This window comes from Silurus aristotelis (genome assembly GCF_946808225.1).
Source record: "Silurus aristotelis genome assembly, chromosome: 26".
Taxonomy (NCBI): Eukaryota; Metazoa; Chordata; class Actinopteri; order Siluriformes; family Siluridae; genus Silurus; species Silurus aristotelis.
This window is the reverse complement of record NC_139599.1, coordinates 11246931-11266724: the sequence shown is the minus strand read 5'-3', so window position 1 is coordinate 11266724 and position 19794 is coordinate 11246931. Positions and strand designations below refer to the sequence as shown.

General features: G+C 36.9%; 1 protein-coding gene across 4 annotated transcripts in view; it reads left to right on the top strand.

Moving 5' to 3' along the window:
- Positions 1 to 19794, top strand: part of ssh1b (slingshot protein phosphatase 1b) — a 45484-nt gene that overhangs the window by 14312 nt on the left and 11378 nt on the right. For all 4 annotated transcript variants that reach the window (XM_083531858.1, XM_083531856.1, XM_083531857.1 and 1 more), the window contains exons 6-8: positions 5454 to 5519; positions 6281 to 6346; positions 18924 to 19118. In XM_083531858.1, coding sequence (XP_083387984.1) covers positions 5454 to 5519; positions 6281 to 6346; positions 18924 to 19118 — 327 coding nt within the window. The remainder of the gene's footprint in view (positions 1 to 5453; positions 5520 to 6280; positions 6347 to 18923; positions 19119 to 19794) is intronic.

Here is a 19794-nt window from a genome sequence, read left to right as displayed (position 1 = left end):
ATGAAGCAGAGAATGATGTAGACGAGGACGAGGTCATATTTACGGAATTGCATGTTTTACGAGATGACAGCGAAAGGTATGATCTCCCTCCACATCACCGGTGTGCAGCCCACACATGTCTTTTGCCCTAATATAACTTATTTCTTAATGCCAATTATCTATATTACACCTGTTACACCTGTAAGGCGTGAAAGAGATACAAGTAACGCAAAAGTAACGCAAAAGTAATATAACGCATTACTTTCCATAAAAAGAAACTAAGTTACATAATTCGTTACTTTTTTGGGGAGTAACTCAATATTGTAATGCATTACTTTTAAAAGTAACGTTGGCCAACACTGTTCATAAGAGAAAGTCATGTGGTCAGATGAGACCAAAATAGAACTTTTGGGTCATAATTCCACTAAACGTGTTTGGAGGAAGAAGAATGATGAGTACTATCCCAAGAACACCATCCCTACTGTGAAGCATGGGGGTGGTAGCATCATGCTTTGGGGGTGTTTTTCTGCACATGGGACAGGGCGACTGCACTGTATTAAGAAGAGGATGACCGGGGCCATGTATTGCGAGATTTTGTGGAACAACCTCCTTTCCTCAGTTAGAGCATTCAGTTAGAGGGCTGTGTATGTCCATCAACAAAACTGGTGGGTTTGCAACTGCATATGTGGTGTAAATCCCCATGACTGAGGCTGTCCTCATTATTTTCTGTCTTGCAAACAGAGATCAATTCCCAAACCAGCCATTGATGCAGCGGCTCAACATGCTCTTAATACTCTCTGCTATCTCATCTGCTCCTGTGTTTTAAATCCTGTTCCCCCACATTTGAAAAAGTTAAATAATAAGAAAAAGTTAATAGGTTGGTTGTCTTTATTAACTGGTCATAAAATATGATACTTATCATATAGTTAAAGTAACATGCACACAATTAGACTTTCACATCTTTTTTTAACGTATTCACTTAAACATTAACAATGCTGTAAAGTAATTTGTTGCCTTTGAGCATCAGATTGTGTAAAAATTGCTTATATCGTTTGTCCAGAGAATGATTCAGATGTTATTTTATGACAAATTACACAACATTAATTCTAAATTTTTCTTGCGACTTTATAGTTTCCACAATCAGAATGTATTCAATATACTGAGAGTCCTTATAAACCACAAATTGCAATGTGTTACAATCACACAGTTTTGCTTAAATACATACATATGTATGTATGTATGTATGTGTGTGTATGTATGTATGTGTGTGTATATATATATATATATATATATATATATATATATATATATATATATATATATATATATATATATATATATATAGTTTTTTATATATATATATATATAGTTTTTTATATATATATATATAGTTTTTTATATATATATATATAGTTTTTTATATATATATATATAGTTTTTTATATATATATATATATATATATATATATATATATATATATATATATATATATATATATATATATATATAAAACTATAACTATATATATAACTATATATATATATATATATATATATATATATATATATATATATATATAACTAATATATATGTCAGGCTGCAGACGCGGAAGCCGATATAGTCCGATCATTGTCCTTTTATTTCAACAACCGTACAACACAAAAACACTCATAAGCCGTTGAAAACAACAGACAAAGACATCCGCTCGATACGCGTTGTTTGCTATGAGTTCGAATGTCCCAAGCATAATCCATAAAGCCTTCGGCAATGAGTAATCCAAGTCGGAAGTGGAATTCGCATATACAGCCGGCGGTCGAGCAGCCACGCGATTGTCCATCTTGACAATATAACGACCGACAGCCTGTGACTCAAGAACGTGAGTTTATGTAGTCTGATCTTTCATGAGCCACAGCTGTCGGTAATCTTGGGAAGCAGCATGACTGCTATCGAGGGGGGGCGTGGCAGGGTGGATCTCTGACAGCTACAGACGGGGGCGTGGCAGGGTGAATCCCTGACAGCTACAGAGGGGGGCGTGGCAGGGTGAATCCCTGACAATATATATATATATAACTAATATATATATATATTAGTTATACTAATATATATACTAATATAACTAATATTAGTTAAATATATATATATATATATTAGTTATATATATATGTGTATATACAGTGAGGAAAATAAGTATTTGAACACCCTGCTATTTTGCAAGTTCTCCCACTTAGAAATCATGGAGGGGTCTGAAATTGTCATCGTAGGTGCATGTCCACTGTGAGAGACATAATCTAAAAATAAAAATCCAGAAATCACAATGTATGATTTATTAACTATTTATTTGTATGATACAACTGCAAATAAGTATTTGAACACCTGTTTATCAGCTAGAATTCTTACCCTCAAAGACCTGTTAGTCTGCCTTTAAAATGTCCACCTCCACTACATTTATTATCCAAAATTAGATGCACCTGTTTGAGGTCGTTCGCTGCATAAAGACACCTGTCCACCCCATACAATCAGTAAGAATCCAACTACTAACATGGCGAAGACCAAAGAGCTGTCCAAAAACACTAGAGACAAAATTGTACACTTCCACAAGGCTGGAAAGGGCTACGGGGAAATTGCCAAGCAGCTTGGTGAAAAAAGGTCCACTGTTGGAGCAATCATGGAAAATGGAAGAAGCTAAACATGACTGTCAATCTCTCTCGGACTGGGGCTCCATGCAAGATCTCACCTCGTGGGGTCTCAATGATCCTAAGGAAGGTGAGAAATCAGCCCAGAACTACACGGGAGGAGCTGGTCAATGACCTGAAAAGAGCTGGGACCACCGTTTCCAAGGTTACTGTTGGTAATACACTAAGACGTCATGGTTTGAAATCATGCATGGCACGGAAGGTTCCCCTGCTTAAACCAGCACATGTCCAGGCACATCTTAAGTTTGCCAATGACCATTTGGATGATCCAGAGAAGTCATGGGAGAAAGTCATGTGGTCAGATGAGACCAAAATAGAACTTTTGGGTCATAATTCCACTAAACGTGTTTGGAGGAAGAAGAATGATGAGTACCATCCCAAGAACACCATCCCTACTGTGAAGCATGGGGGTGGTAGCATCATGCTTTGGGGGTGTTTTTCTGCACATGGGACAGGGCGACTGCACTGTATTAAGGAGAGGATGACCGGGGCCATGTATTGCGAGATTTTGGGGAACAACCTCCTTCCCTTAGTTAGAGCATTGAAGATGGGTTGAGGCTGTGTCTTCCAACATGACAATGACCCGAAGCACACAGCCAGGATAACCAAGGAGTGGCTCTGTAAGAAGCATATCAAGGTTCTGGCATGGCCTAGCCAGTCTCCAGACCTAAACCCAATAGAGAATCTTTGGAGGGAGCTCAAACTCCGTGTTTCTCAGCGACAGGTCAGAAACCTGACTGATCTAGAGAAGATCTGTGTGGAGGAGTGGGCCAAAATCCCTCCTGCAGTGTGTGCAAACCTGCTGAAAAACTACAGGAAACGTTTGACCTCTGTAATTGCAAACAAAGGCTACTGTACCAAATATTAACATTGACTTTCTCAGGTGTTCAAATACTTTTTTTGCAGCTGTATCATACAAATAAATAGCTAAAAAATCATACATTGTGATTTCTGGATTTTTTTTTTTAGATTATGTCTCTCACAGTGGACATGCACCTACGATGACAATTTCAGACCCCTCCATGATTTCTAAGTGGGAGAACTTGCAAAATAGCAGGGTGTTCAAATACTTATTTTCCTCACTGTATATATATTATATATATATATATATATATATATATATATATATATATATATATATATATATATATATATATAGAGTTATATATATATATATATATATATATATATATAGTTATTTATATATATATAGTTATATAGTTATATATATATAGTTTATATATATATATATATATATATATATATATATATATATATATATATATATATATATATATATATAGTTATATTGAAATACTTATTAGAATAGACTCACAAATTGAGTTTAACTATCTGTAATTTTAACATTTTAAACCATTTATAGTGGCTGCTTGTTGAGGAGTGCACGCAGGATTTCACCTTGGACAAATTCACTCATGCTGGGTTGTTTCTATCTGAAAAAAACAAAAAAAAAACAACAACAAAAAGATTTTGAGTATGTAGGGGGAAGCAATTTGAGTAAATTAACATTTGTATTGTTTCTAATGATAGTTGCAGATGGCAAGGTATTTTTTGTTGACAACCATGCTTAAATTAATAATATAAAATATAACATTGAACAGTTTTTGTTTAAAAAAATTTACATATTGTTCAATTGTTAAGATTTAAGCATCTAGAAGATATAATGAATTTAATTTTGAAAACATAACTGTTGTAGTGGACAAATGCTCTAAAAAGAGAATGGATATGGAGTAACGCAGCAGCTAACAGGCTTGATTAAAATGAAAGGAAAAAATATGTCTGGTGTACAAATGCATAAGCCACAACAGTGATTGTAATGTAAATGTAATCTTTTACTGCTACTGTTATTCGCTGCTTTTAGATTTAGTGTTTGTTCACACTGTTTTAATTGAATCCATCACTATGTTGTGAGCGAGGTGATTGAACAACCTGATGCTCGAGAGTCACACCAGAACAGATGTAGTGCGACTGAAGTTACAAAAAAAACATATACAGAATAGCACTTCAGTATTACCATTTTCACATGATGACGATATACAGTTTTTGCTTACCATGCTGATGTTTCCCCTCCATTCGTGACACCATGGTATGCTTTTCATGTGCTTGTGCATCACTGTGGTACATCCATGCAACACAAGCTCTGCTTTTCATAACTGCAGGTTACAGTGTTCCTTATTGCCTTTAATATAAAATGCTCCCATGCATTGGATGACTTGGGGCGTACAGTTATTCCTGCTGCCGTTTTACCTGTACTCTCTGCTATTTTGCAAGCAGCTTTGTTGTCTTGCCTTCACACTAACTTGTAACATGAGCAGCCCAACTAATCAATAACAGCTTGACAGCGAATTTCATTATCGATTATTATCAATTTTATCGATAAATTACATACATACAAGTTAGGATTAAAATTTGTGGGTCGTGCACCAACAATTATCTTGCATACCAATCAGCAAGTTGCCAGTTGCATCCCTGTTGGAATGTAAAAAATGTATGTGGAGAAGCATGCTCGAAAAGGAACAGTGTTGGTGTCAAGAGAACCAATCAGCACACAGCTAAAGTTACAATGGTAAAGTGTGAATATGCTTTAACCAGAAGGGTAAATTGTCAGTTATCATAGCGATCATTAGCTATGATATTAGAATTCAGGACACATCCTGGCAATACTGTTTCAAAAGAGCACCAAAATAAAATCAGAATTTAACACTGAAAAGAGTGTTGCTGTTTTTTTGACTCATTCCCTTTTGTGCTGGTTTTTCTAGTGAAGGTTCCATTGGGATGGTTCTGCCTTTGTGGAGTGACACTAAAATTCACCTTGAGGGGGATGGGTGAGTGTATTCACACTCTGTGATAAAATTTAGTGACCAGTTAATTACCTATAATGTTATGACTCCCTACATTGAATATAAAATGTTTTCACACTGTGGTTAAACTAGCAGCTAAAACATAAATAAATTATATCAGATATTTTTTATTTTAAATATGCATCCATTTTTTTTTTATTTAAAGTCTGATTCGTGCTGCAGTTATAGTTTTTACCTAATTGTGCAGTTTTACTTGTTTTTCATGTTTTACAATTTCACTTGGTGGTTTTAAGTTTGTCTTTATGGTGCACACTAATTATGATACTTAATGCATGCGAATAATAAAAACAATACACATTTTAGTAAAACCATAGTCACATCAACAATTTAAATTCCAGTTTTATTTTATTTAATTATCCTTTTTAATAGTTTTCTTAATCTTAAACAATATGAATGGTCAGGCTCTAATGTGATGTAGTGGGGAAATGGTAGCTTACTAATTAAGGCTTTTCGTTACTGATCGGAAGGTCAGAGGTTCAAGCCCTGCCACTCTTGGTCCCATGAGCAAGGCCTTCTTTACCTTCTGTGCTTCAGGGGCACTGTATCCTGGCTGACCCCAGCTTCCTAACATTGCTGGGATATTCAAAGAAATAATTTCACTGAGTTGTATTGTTAATGTGACAAGTTAAAAAGTACCTTAACTTAATCATAATATAGGAACATATTGGACTATGAAACTAAATGTTGACATTAATCCTCTAACAAGCTCTTTTCCCTGTTCTTAGATGCTTTAGCGTCAGAACTGCTGGAAAGACACACATTTTTAAGCCTGTATCCATACAAGTCATGTGGTATGTTGTAGCTGTTTAAATCCATGTTACTTGTTTAGTGTTTTTCTAAATATTTTAAGCATATAATTTATTCATGCACTCATGCTTTGGCATACTTTTTTTGAAAGACTAGCAAAAATACAGTATTGTTTAATGATGTGTGTGTGTGTGTGTGTGTGTGTGTGTGCGTGCGTGTGTTTGTGTGTGTGTGTGTGTGTGTGTGTGTGTGTGTGTGTGTGTGTGTGTGCGTGTGCGTGTGCGTGTGCGTGTGTGTGTATACAGTGAGGAAAATAAGTATTTGAACACCCTGCTATTTTGCACGTTCTCCCACTTAGAAATCATAGAGGGGTCTGAAATTGTCATCGTAGGTGCATGTCCACTGTGAGAGACATAATAAAAAAAATAAATCCTGAAATCACAATATATGATTTTTAAACTATTTATTTGTATGTTACAGCTGCAAATAATTATTTGAACACCTGTCTATCAGCTAGAATTCTGACCCTCAAAGACCTGTTAGTCTGCCTTTAAAATGTCCACCTCCACTACATTTATTATTCTAAATTAGATGCACCTGTTTGAGGTCGTTAGCTGCATAAAGACACCTGTCCACCCCATACAATCAGTAAGAATCCAACTACTAACATGGCCAAGACCATAGAGCTGTCCAAAGACACTAGAGACAAAATTGTACACCTCCACAAGGCTGGAAAGGGCTACGGGGAAATTGTCAAGCAGCTTGGTGAAAAAAAGGTCCACTGTTGGAGCAATCTTTAGAAAATGGAAGAAGCTAAACATGACTGTCAATCTCCCTCAGACTGGGGCTCCATGCAAGATCTCACCTCGTGGGGTCTCAATGATCCTAAGGAAGGTGAGAAATCAGCCCAGAACTACACGGGAGGAGCTGGTCAATGACCTGAAAAGAGCTGGGACCACCGTTTCCAAGGTTACTGTTGGTAATACCTAAGACGTCATGGTTGGAAATCATGCATGGCTCGAGAGTTTCCCCTGCTTAAACCAGCACATGTCCAGGCACGTCTTAAGTTTGCCAATGACCATTTGGATGATCCAGAGGAGTCATGGGAGAAAGTCATGTGGTCAGATGAGACCAAAATAGAACTTTTGGGTCATAATTCCACTAAACGTGTTTGGAGGAAGAAGAATGATGAGTACCATCCCAAGAACACCATCCCTACTGTGAAGCATGGGGGTGGTAGCATCATGCTTTGGGGGTGTTTTTCTGCACATGGGACAGGGCGACTGCACTGTATTAAGGAGAGGATGACCAGGGCAATGTATTGCGAGATTTTGGGAACAACCTCCTTCCTTCAGTTAGAGCATTGAAGATGGGTCGAGGCTGGGTCTTCCAACATGACCATGACCCAAAGCAAACAGCCAGGATAACCAAGGAGTGGCTTTGTAAGAAGCAAATCAAGGTTCTGGCATGGCCTAGCCAGTCTCCAGACCAAAACCCAATAGAGAATCTTTGGAGGGAGCTCAAACTCCGTGTTTCTCAGCAACAGGCCAGAAACCTGACTGATCTAGAGAAGATCTGTGTGGAGGAGTGGGCCAAAATCCCTCCTGCAGTGTTTTCAAACCTGGTGAAAAACTACAGGAAACGTTTGACCTCTGTAATTGCAAACAAAGGCTACTGTACCAAATATTAACATTGACTTTCTCAGGTGTTAAAATACTTATTTGCAGCTGTATCATACAAATAAATAGTTAAAAAAATCATACATTGTGATTTCTGGATTATTATTTTTTTTAGATTATGTCTCTCACAGTGAACATGCACCTACGATGACAATTTCAGACCCCTCCATGATTTCTAAGTGGGAGAACTTGCAAAATAGCAGGGTGTTCAAATACTTATTTTTCTCACTGTATATATATACACTCGATTCCAAAAAGGTTGGGACACTGTACAAATTGTGAATAAAAACAGAATGCAATGATGTGGAAGTTTCAAATTTCAATATTTTATTCAGAATACAACATAGATGAAATATCAAATGTTTAAACTGAGAAAATGTATAATTTTAAGGGAGAAATAAGTTGATTTTAAATTTCATGGCATCAACACATCTCAAATAAGTTGGGACAAGGCCATGTTTACCACTGTGTGGCATCCCCTCTTCTTTTTATAACAGTCTGCAAACGTCTGGGGACTGAGGAGACATGTTGCTCAAGATTAGGAATAGGAATGTTGTCCCATTCTTGTCTAATACAGGCTTCTAGTTGCTCTAGTTGGTCTTCTTTGTCGCATCTTCCTCTTTATGATGCGGCAAATGTTTTCTATGGGTGAAAGATCTGGACTGCAGGCCGGCCATTTCAGTATCCAGATCCTTCTTCTAAGTAGCCATGATGTTGTAATTGATGCAGTATGTGGTCTGGCATTGTCATGTTGGAAAATGCAAGTTCTTCCTTGAAAGAGACGAAGTCTGGATGGGAGCATATGTTGGTCTAGAACTTGGATATTCCTTTCATCATTGATGGTGCCTTTCCAGATGTGTAAGCTGCCCATGCCACATGCACTCATGCAACCCCATACTATCAGAGATGCAGGCTTCTGAACTGAGTGCCGATAACAACTTGAGTTGCCATTGTCCTCTTTAGTCCGGATGACATGGCGTCCCAGTTTTCCAAAAAGATCTTCAAATTTTGTTCACCGACAATGTTTTCTGGAAGTATTCCTGAGCCCATGTTGTGATTTCCATTACAGTAGCATTCCTGTATGTGATGCAGTGCCGTCCAAGGGCCTGAAGATCACGGGCATCCAGTATGGTTTTCTGGCCTTGACCCTTACGCACAGAGATTGTTTCAGATTCTCTAAATCTTTGGATGATATTATGCACTGTAGATGATTATAATTTCAAACTCTGCAATTTTTCTCTCAGAAAATTCTTTCTGATATTGCTCCACTATTTTTCTCCGCAGCATTGGGGGAAATGGTGATCCTCTGCCCATCTTAACCTCTGAGAGACACTGCCACTCTGAGAGGCTCTTGTTATACCCTGTCATGTTGCCAATTGACCTAATAAGTTGCAAATTGGTCCTCCAGCTGTTCCTTATATGTACATTTAACTTTTCCGGCCACTTATTGATACCTTTCCCAACTTTGTGTAGCTCTCATGAAATCCAAAATGAGGCAATATTTGGCATGACATTTCAAAATGTCTCACTTTCAACATTTGATATGTTATCTATATTCTATTGTGAATAAAATATAATTTTATATGATTTGCATTCCTTTTTTATTCACAATTCGTAGTGATGATTTGATCATCATCACTGCACTTGATCATCATCACTGCACCCCGCAACATTGTATACCCGCCACAAATGGACATTCGGTGTAACCCAGATGAGGATGGGTTCCCTCTTGAGTCTGATTCCTCTCAAGGTTTCTTCCTTATGCCATCTCGGGGAGTTTTTCCTTGCCACAGTCGCCAGTCGCCACCGGCTTGCTCATCAGGGACAAACTTACTCATAAAGAACATATTCATTTTTAATCACCGCATTATCTGTGTAAAGCTGCTTTGAGACAATGTTCATTGTTAAAAGCGCTATACAAATAAAAATGAATTGAATTGAATTGAATTGTCCCAACTTTTTTGGAATCGGGTTTGTATATGTGTGTGTATGTGTGTGTGTATATATATATATATATATATATATATATATATATATATATATATATAATGTATATATGTATGTATGTATGTATGTATGTATATATATATATATATATATATATATATATATATATATATATATATATATATACATCCTACACAGCCTGCATGGACTGTAAAACCTGAGTTGCAGGTGCAGTTGGGCTGCCCAGAATACATACAAACTTGATAGCCACTTTAGGAACACCTATATATCTGCACAATTATGAAATCTAATCCAGGGGTTTTCAAAGGTGGTGGTCCCTGCAAAATTATTTTAGTGTCTTATGAGTTCCACAATAGGGAAATTGCAGGCTTAATCACAGAATCTATTCATTAAATGTAATTTATTGTATAATGTAGAATGTGGTCAACAAAAAAAAATTGGCAAGAAAAGTAATCATGATATCTCAACAACAAGGCATTTTCATTCCCACTGTCAGTAACCAAATGTTTTTGGTTTTTCATGCCATTTTGTAAGTTTTAGAAACTGTTGTGTGTTAAAATGACAGTTTGCAGATTCTTAAATAATATTGATTGTTAATGTTGATTATATTAGACATACTGCATACACTAAGGGAACGACACTATTTATCTTGTTACATGGCACATGTCACATGGTAAAATATTTTATGCAGTATGTAAACATTTAGTTATTGAATTTTATGTGTTGGAAGCAGAGAAAAATCAGTTCTGAGCAACTTTAACAAGTGCCAAATTGTGATGGCTAGATGACTGGCTCAGAGCATTTCTATTGGAATGTTCCCAGCATGCAGTGGTTAGTACATATCAAATGTTGTCCAATGGGGACAACTTGTGAAATAGGGACAGTCATGGTACCCAGAACTCACTAGTGCTTGCATAACAGATAGCTACTGTAGTATTGTAGAAATTAATGAAAAACCTAATGCTGGTTATGATTGAAAGATTTCAGAACAAAGTGCATGTCACAGAGTATCAGCTTCAAGGGGCTTTGATTCAATTTCTTCCTCAGAATAGGGTCTTACTTTGTGTGTCACATGTTTACTTTTTGCAGTGTCTTCGATTGCTCGTTCATATGCCAAACAGCAAATATTTGTGGCTCCAGTTCTAGTGCTCATTCTGCTACTTGACCTCTGGGTGGTGGAGCCAAGTAAACCATATGTCTAATAGAGTGGTTTTACATTTTCTCTCATACAGACTTGGAATAGTTGTTTGGAATAGTGTTATTCTGCATGGTTGAACATACAGAGGATTGCGATGCCAAATGCTACTTTATGTAACTTGTCACTTATCATGTTTTCTGACCCAGAATTTAGGATATAATTTTCACCACACTGCTTGGCCATGTGCATTCCATCTTGACTGAATGATGGACTGGTGTGTAAACGTGAAACCTGTATGAGAGCACATCTGAACATCATCACATTGAGTATGGCTGAGCAGCATGGTGACAAGATCGTCCTAGTGTTCTTGTATTAGTCTTGTATTATTTTACAAACATTTTTTTAATGTCCCAGATGGGAGTCAACGAATTCTTGGAGGATTGTCTCTTGTAGCTGTACTCATTTAATTTGTGGATTGTTATCATTCGTCACGCTGAAAACAACCGGGAATGAAAAATGCACTTCACCTGTGTTCTGAACTGCACGGCAGCGGGAGCAAAGCTTCACCGATGGTGATTTTTAAACGCACGACGATGCCAAAAGAAAAAATATCGAGAGAAATTGATGTGAAAGGAAGGAGGAAGACAGTGAACAATGACTTTCTTGGTAGTCTACTGTTTAGATACAAGCCATGTAACAGACACTGTCTTTCATTAAAGCCTGTGTAAAGTATATATACTTTTTATAATCATTAGAATACTTGATTACTAAAATGATAGACAGCAGCAGCCATTATATTATATATATATATTCAGTGAAGAAAATAAGTATTTGAACACCCTGCTATTTTGCAAGTTCTCCCACTTAGAAATCATGGAGGGGTCTGAAATTGTCATTGTAGGTGCATGTCCACTGTGAGAGACATAATCTAAAAAAAAAAAGCCAGAAATCAAAATGTATGATTTTTTTAACTATTTATTTGTATGATACAGCTGCAAATAAGTATTTGAACACCTGAGAAAGTCAATGTTAATATTTGGTACAGTAGCCTTTGTTTGCAATTACAGAGGTCAAACGTTTCCTGTAGTTTTTCACCAGGTTTGCACACACTGCAGGAGGGATTTTGGCCCACTCCTCCACACAGATCTTCTCTAGATCAGTCAGGTTTCTGGCCTGTCGCTGAGAAACACGGAGTTTGAGCTCCCTCCAAAGATTCTCTATTGGGTTTAGGTCTGGAGACTGGCTAGGCCATGCCAGAACCTTGATATGCTTCTTACAGAGCCACTCCTTGGTTATCCTGGCTGTCTGCTTCGGGTCATTGTCATGTTGGAAGACCCAGCCTCGACCCATCTTCAATGCTCTAACTAAGGGAAGGAGGTTGTTCCCCAAAATCTCGCAATACATGGCCCTGGTCATCCTCTTCTTAATACAGTGCAGTCGTCCTGTCCCATGTGCAGAAAAACACCCCTAAAGCATGATACTACCACCCCCATGCTTCACAGTAGGGATGGTGTTCTTGGGATGGTACTCATCATTCTCCTTACTCAAAACACGTTTAGTGGAATTATGACCCAAAAGTTCTATTTTGGTCTCATCTGACCACATGACTTTCTCCCATGACTCCTTAAGCAGGGGAACCTTCCGTGCCATGCATGATTTCAAACCATGACGTCTTAGTGTATTACCAACAGTAACCTTGGAAACGGTGGTCCCAGCTCTTTTCAGGTCATTGACCAGGTCCTCCCGTGTAGTTCTGGGCTGATTTCTTACCTTCCTTAGGATCATTGAGACCCCACGAGGTGAGATCTTGCATAGAGCCCCAGTCCGAGGGAGATTGACAGTCATGTTTAGCTTCTTCCATTTTCTAATGATTGCTCCAACAGTGGACCTTTTTTCACCAAGCTGCTTGGCAATTTCCCCGTAGCCCTTTCCAGCCTTGTGGAGGTGTACAATTTTGTCTCTAGTGTCTTTGGACAGCTCTTTGGTCTTGGCCATGTTAGTAGTTGGATTCTTACTGATTGTATGGGGTGGACAGGTGCCTTTATGCAGCTAACAACCTCAAACAGGTGCATCTAATTTAGGATAATAAATGTAGTGTAGGTGGACATTTTAAAGGCAGACTAACAGGTCTTTGAGGGTCAGAATTCTAGCTGAAAGACAGGTGTTCAAATACTTATTTGCAGCTGTATCATACAAATAAATAGTTTAAAAATCATATATTGTGATTTCTGGATTTTTTTTTTTAGATTATGTCTCTCACAGTGGACATGCACCTACGATGACAATTTCAGACCCCTCCATGATTTCTAAGTGGGAGAACTTGCAAAATAGCAGAGTGTTCAAATACTTATTTTCCTCACTGTATATATATATATATATATATATATATATATATATATATATATATATATAATGGCTGCTGCTGTCTATCATTTTAGTATCTGAGTATTCTAATGATTATAAAAAGTACTTTTTCTTTACAGAGCAATACTAAATAAGAGAGAGGAAAGAAAAGATGAGTCTCTTTAAAGTAACAAGTAATTTGTTCTTCTTTTTTAGAAAAATTTATATTTTTATTGGTAAAATTGCATGAAAGAATACCAGTGAAAACTAAACCCATTTGGTGCAATAACCATATAATAGCCATATTACATCAAAATACAAATACAGTTTCGTTCAAAAAGAAACTTAGTTACATGGCGGAGGGTCAACAAAACCCAAGTCTATTAATAAACCAATAAAAAAAGACTTAAGCAAAGTAAACCATAAACACAACCATTGATGTGTTGACATTATTTGGATTTTTTTTTTTTTTTTGTCAAATTTGTCACGGCAATAACATTTTTGCACAGCTTTTAATGACTGGTCCATGACATTAAATGCAATTAATGAAGCAGCATTTACATTCTACAAGGCAGCAACAGTTGTAAAACTGAAAATACAAATATAATGTGTAAATATATTATAAAAATATGTGAATATAGCAAAGTTTTTTGAAAATAGTTAGTTTTGTTTCTTATTTCCAACCATTCTCCTCAATAATAGCTCTCTTCTCAGTATTAAACAAAGTCTGTTATATAGCTTGTTACATTTGATCACTAAAAGAATTGTCAAATATTTTCCAAAGGCTAAACTGTTATAAGATTGCATTTACATGTACAAAGTCTTCTCTTCTTTCTCTGAACAGATCAGCATTAGCTCTACCAGATACAGTTTCAAAATAAAGGTTCATGAGGTAATCATTCACAATAAATATAAAATGTATTTACTTGAACAATAATACAAAAAATAAGTCTTTAGGGGGACTTAGCAGTTGTGTGCAAGAGATGCAATTATTTGTGCCATATATGTTCGGAAAATGTTCAGACACGCAAGAAAGAGGAGAATCGCTGAGTGCAACAGATATTACTTTATTATTAAAGAAAAGGAACATTGTCAAGTTTATTTTAATAGCGCTTTTCACAACAGACATTGTCTCAAAGCAGCTTTACAGAATTTTAACAGTTAAGGTGAATGGTGTGCATTTATCCCTGATGAGCAGCCGTGGCGACTGTGGTGAGAAAAAACTCCCTTAAAAGTTATGAGGAAGAAACCTTGAGAGGAACCCATCCTCATTTGGGTGACAACAAGAGTGTGATTATAAATCTTTAAACAATACAGAACACTGGCGAATGAGAACTAACATGAGCACTGGAATGTAAGATTATGAGTAATGTTTTTTCTACAGTCTTTTACAGACATTTATGGTTATAAAACTAGGAGCTACTGAGCAACTCATAAAATAGCTCAACATTTGCAATCATAATAGATCCAATACCAGCTTCTCCATGCTAGAGCCTTTAAACACTCAGATCAGGATGTTTGCAAGGTCGGCATCTACTTCTTTAAAGGTCCACAATCTTCATAAGGTGGGACGTGACTGGGGATGGGTTAGGGTTAGGGTTACCAACCTCAGGATGCCTCAGGATGGGTAGAAAAAGAGGATGGGTGGAAAAAGAGTGGAGAGGAATTAGCGTAGCTGCTGTTCATGATATTAACAGCACAAGTTGATAATGTGCATTTGATCAGATGTACTGGAGCACAAGGTTATGATTTGTAATGTGTATTATGTGTAAAAAGATAAGTTTTTAATCTGCACTTAAACTGGGAGAGTGTGTCTGAGCCCCAAACAGTGTCAGCAAGACTATTCCAAAGTTTAGGAGCTAAATGTGAGAATGTTCGACCACCTTTTGCTATTCTAGGGACTAATAGAAGTCCAAAATCTTGAGATCTCAGGGAGCATGACGGATTGTAGCGTGTTAGAAGACTGGATAGACAATTCGGAGCTAAACCATTTAGTGTTTTGTAAGTAAGTAGCAGAAGTTTGAAGTCGATTCTAAATTTAACAGATAGTCAGTGTAGGGATAATAAGATTGGGGTTATATGATCATATTTTCTCAACCTTGTGAAACTCTGGCTGCTGCATTCTGGACTAACTGTAGCTTGTTTATTAATGATGCAGGACAACCACCTAGTAATGCATTACAATAGTCCAGTCTGGAAGTCATGAACGCAGGGACTAGCCTTTTCTGCATAAGATATAGATAACATGTTTCTTAGCTTAGCAATATTTCTAAGGTGGACGAAGGCCGTTTTTTTGTAACATGGTTGATATGATTTTTACAAGACAAGTTGGTGTCTAAAATAACTCCCAGGTCTTTTACTGTTGAACTAGTAATTACAGAAAATCTATCTAAATGCAGGTTGAAATGCTGGAGCTTCTGTGTACTGGTTTTTGGGCAGATTATCAAAATCTCTGTCTTATCAGAATTTAATAATAGAAAGTTATGAGTCATCCAGTCTTTCACTTCTTTTTTTACATTGTGATAGAAGGGTATGTGGTAATAGGGTATCTGCGAGAGTGAAAGGGAAAGTTTATAGGACTGTGGTGAGACCTGCTATGTTGTATGTTTTAGAGACAGTGGCATTGAGTAAAAGTCAAGTCAAGAAGCTTTTATTGTCATTTCAACCATATACAGTGAAATGAAACAACGTTCCTCCTGAACCCTGGTGCTACATACAACAACAGGAACTGGCAGGAGGTAGAGCTGGAGGTAGCAGAGCTGATGATGTTGAGGTTTTCGTTGGGAGTGACAAGGATGGACAGGATTAGAAACAAGTTTATTAGCGGGACAGCGCATCAAGGACGTTTTGGAGACAAAGTGAGAGAGGCCCGATTAAGATGGTTTGGACATGTGCAGAGGAGGGACATGGGGTACATCGGTAGGAGAATGTTGATGATTGAGGCACCATGAAGGAGGAAAAGAGGAAGACCACCATATTAAAATCGCCAGCCTTAGAAACTGGTAATTTATACAAATGCTTCTCTGATTGCAAGTTTTAAATATATTTCAACATACATTATTTAGTGGAGACTGCATCAGGCCTTTATGGTCGATTTGTGGCAAATAAACCTTTACCTTGAAAGAACAACAAGCAGAAGAGACTTCCTTGGATAAGAAACACAAGTAATGGACATTAGATCAGTGGAAAACTGTACTTTAGCCTGTAGAATCCAAATTTGAAATTTTTTGTTCTACTTCCGTGTCATGTCTAGATGTAGAGAGGGTGAACGGACACTTCCTGAACCTGTAACTCCCTTTGTGAAGCATGAAAGAAAAGGTGTAATGGTGTGAGGTTCCTGATTTCTTATTTCTTTGCATGTTTGTCACACTTTAATGTTTCAAATCATCGAACTAATTTAAATATTAGTAAAAGATAGCAGGTGAACACAACATGCAGTTTTTAAATAATGGTTTTTATTATTGAGGGAAAACAAAATCTAAAGCTACATGGCCCTGTGTGAAAAGTGTTTGCCCCTGAACCTAATAGCTGGTTCAGCCACCCTTAGCATCAACAACTGCAATCAAGTGTTTGCGATAACTTGCAATGAGTCTGTTACAGTGCTGTGAAGGAATTTTGCTCCACTCATCTATGCAGAATTGTTGTAATTCAGCCACATTGGATGGTTTTCGAGCATGAACTTAAAAGTCTTAAGGTCATGCCACAGCATCTCAATAAGGATTCAGGTCAGGACTTTGACTAGGCTACTCCAAAGTCTTCATTTTGTTTTTCCTCAGCCATTCAGAGGTGGACTTGCTGGTGTTTTGTATCATTGTTCTGCTGCAGAACCCAAGTTTGCTTTAGCTTGAGGTCATGAACAGATGGCCAGAAATTCTCCTTCAGGATTTTTTGGTAAACAGCAGAATTATCATTTCATTTCATCTTCTCCCGCTTATCCGTAATTCGGGTCGCGGGGGCAGCAGTCTAAGCAGATTCCCCAGACACTTCTCCGTGTCCAGGGATCGGGCTGTCAAAGCCCCCGCTTTCGACTGCTGCCCAATCCTCTCAGCACCGGTCCCTTACGGTCCCTCCTGCAGGTGGTGAGCCCAAGGGAAGACAGCAGAATTCATGGTTCTATTTATCACAGCAAGTCTTCCAGGTCCTGAAGCAGCAACACAGCCCCAAACCATCACACTACCACCACCATGTTTTACTGTTGGGTTTTCTGAAATGCTGTGTTATTTTTACGCCAGACGTAATGGGCCACACACCTTCCAAAAAGTTCAACTTTTGTTTTGTCAGTCCACAGTATTTTTCAAAAAGTCCTGGGGATCATCAAGATGTTTTCTGGCATTGAACTAATTTAATTATTAGTTCAATGATCTAAAACATTAAAGTGTGACAAACATGCAAAAGAAAAAAAAAAATTTCTTTCACATTTTCACACCACTGAATTTAATAAAAACTTATTTTCGCATTACCATTATCATAATAGGTTATGTATTAACCTATTGGGAGAAAACCGGCAGTTCTATGACAAATCAGACATTAAACACCCCCACATAAACAAAATGCCATGATCCCCATTTCATATCACCTCTGCAAAGATTTAACTGTGAGATTGGTAGTCGAATCAATTCAATTTAATTAAATTTTTTTTTTACTTGTATAGTGTTTTTTTAACAATGGACATTGCCCCAAAGCAGCTTTACACAGATAATGTGGTAAGAAAAAATTAATAAGATTGTTATCAGGCTCCTTCTTTCAAAGCTTTGAATCTTTGATTATCTGGTCACCCCTAAATTCCATACATGTTCATATAAAGTTTGGGTAGCTTCAATTATAATATACAATTTTGAAAATGATAAAGAAAAATCACTGAAGGAGATCAAACTCCAAACTTTTTGGCTGGTACTATACAGGTGCATCTCAATAAATTAGAATATCATTAAAAAGTTTATTTATTTTAGAAATTTAATACAAAAAGTGAAATTCATCTGAATTTTGGGTTTTCATAAGCTATAGGCCATTATCATCAAAATTAAAAGAAATAAACACTTTAAATATTCGTCTCTGTGTGATGAATCTATATAATATTTGAGCTTCCCTTTTTGTATTGAAGTACTAAAATAAATCAACTTTTTAATGATTTTCTAATTTATTGAGATGCACCTGTATATAACACATATGTGAAAACAGGAACTATCTTATTCCATAGCAGATAAAATGTAACCATAAACTCAATTAAAATCTGCATCATACAGATTTAAATCATTTTAAAATCTGTAAAATTACGTGCATTGACAAATCCCTGTTGTACAAGCGGAATATTACACTCCACCATGTTGTATTTTGTTTGTGAATCTTGACACGTATACCTATTTTAAATATGTTAAGATTATAAAGTTTTTATTTTCCCTATGTGTTTCATATTAGTATATTGTCAAATGCAACTGTATTTATTTAAATGGGTATTTTAATACTAACCCACTTTCCAATTCCCCTGGTCCTCAGGTCAGCTTTGCAAGTGCTGCATAAAGTATGTGAAGTGTCCCATCAGTATAACTATGTCCCTGGCAGCACTTCTTTCTCCTGGATAAGCTCTTATGAGAGTCGTATTTCCTCAGACCAAAGTTTCATCAATGAGTGGAACACCATAAGCAACCTGGAAACTCCCAGGCCCAAATCTCCTGTCATGTTTTCGGACCAGTAAGCTATCACTAAGTTATTACTTTAGACAATAGGTCATTTTTTTTTTTAAATACAAGAGAGTAACAGGGTTGCAGAAGTGCATGACTGTCGAAGTTTTTGGTTTATAGTTGTTAAAGCCATCTGTAATCTGAACAATATTTTGAGCTACAGTACACTTTGGATTGTTTCCCTTTTCTTGATCTGTTCACATTAACAGAGTGTTTGATGCAAGTTTGATGATGCAAGTGAACTGCACAGTGAGATCAGAAAAGTGGTGGATTTGGAAGTTACTAAGTGTGTTGCATGACAGATTCTGGGACCATAGGCAGGATTTTTGAAAACTAATAATCAGAACTGGTCCCTGAAAATTTCAGTAAGTGCTTGTTCTCCCCAAGGAATGTTTAAGCTGGTAAAGAAATTGATCATCTAGTCAGATTCACCCTTTTTTTTTTTTTTTTTTTACTCAATGAATATTGTTTCCACCTCTAATGTAGATGAAGCCATTAACTTGCTAAAGGCATGAATCTTGTTATAAAATCTGGTAGACCTTTTTATGAAGACCCAGCCAAAAGCATTGGGATTGTGCTTGGATTAAATTTGGCTTTAAAAATCCATAATTTCCTTCATGAACGGTACTTTCAGGAACCCCATTGGCTGGGGTAAAATCATCACCTGCATGGAAAAGGGATGAAGG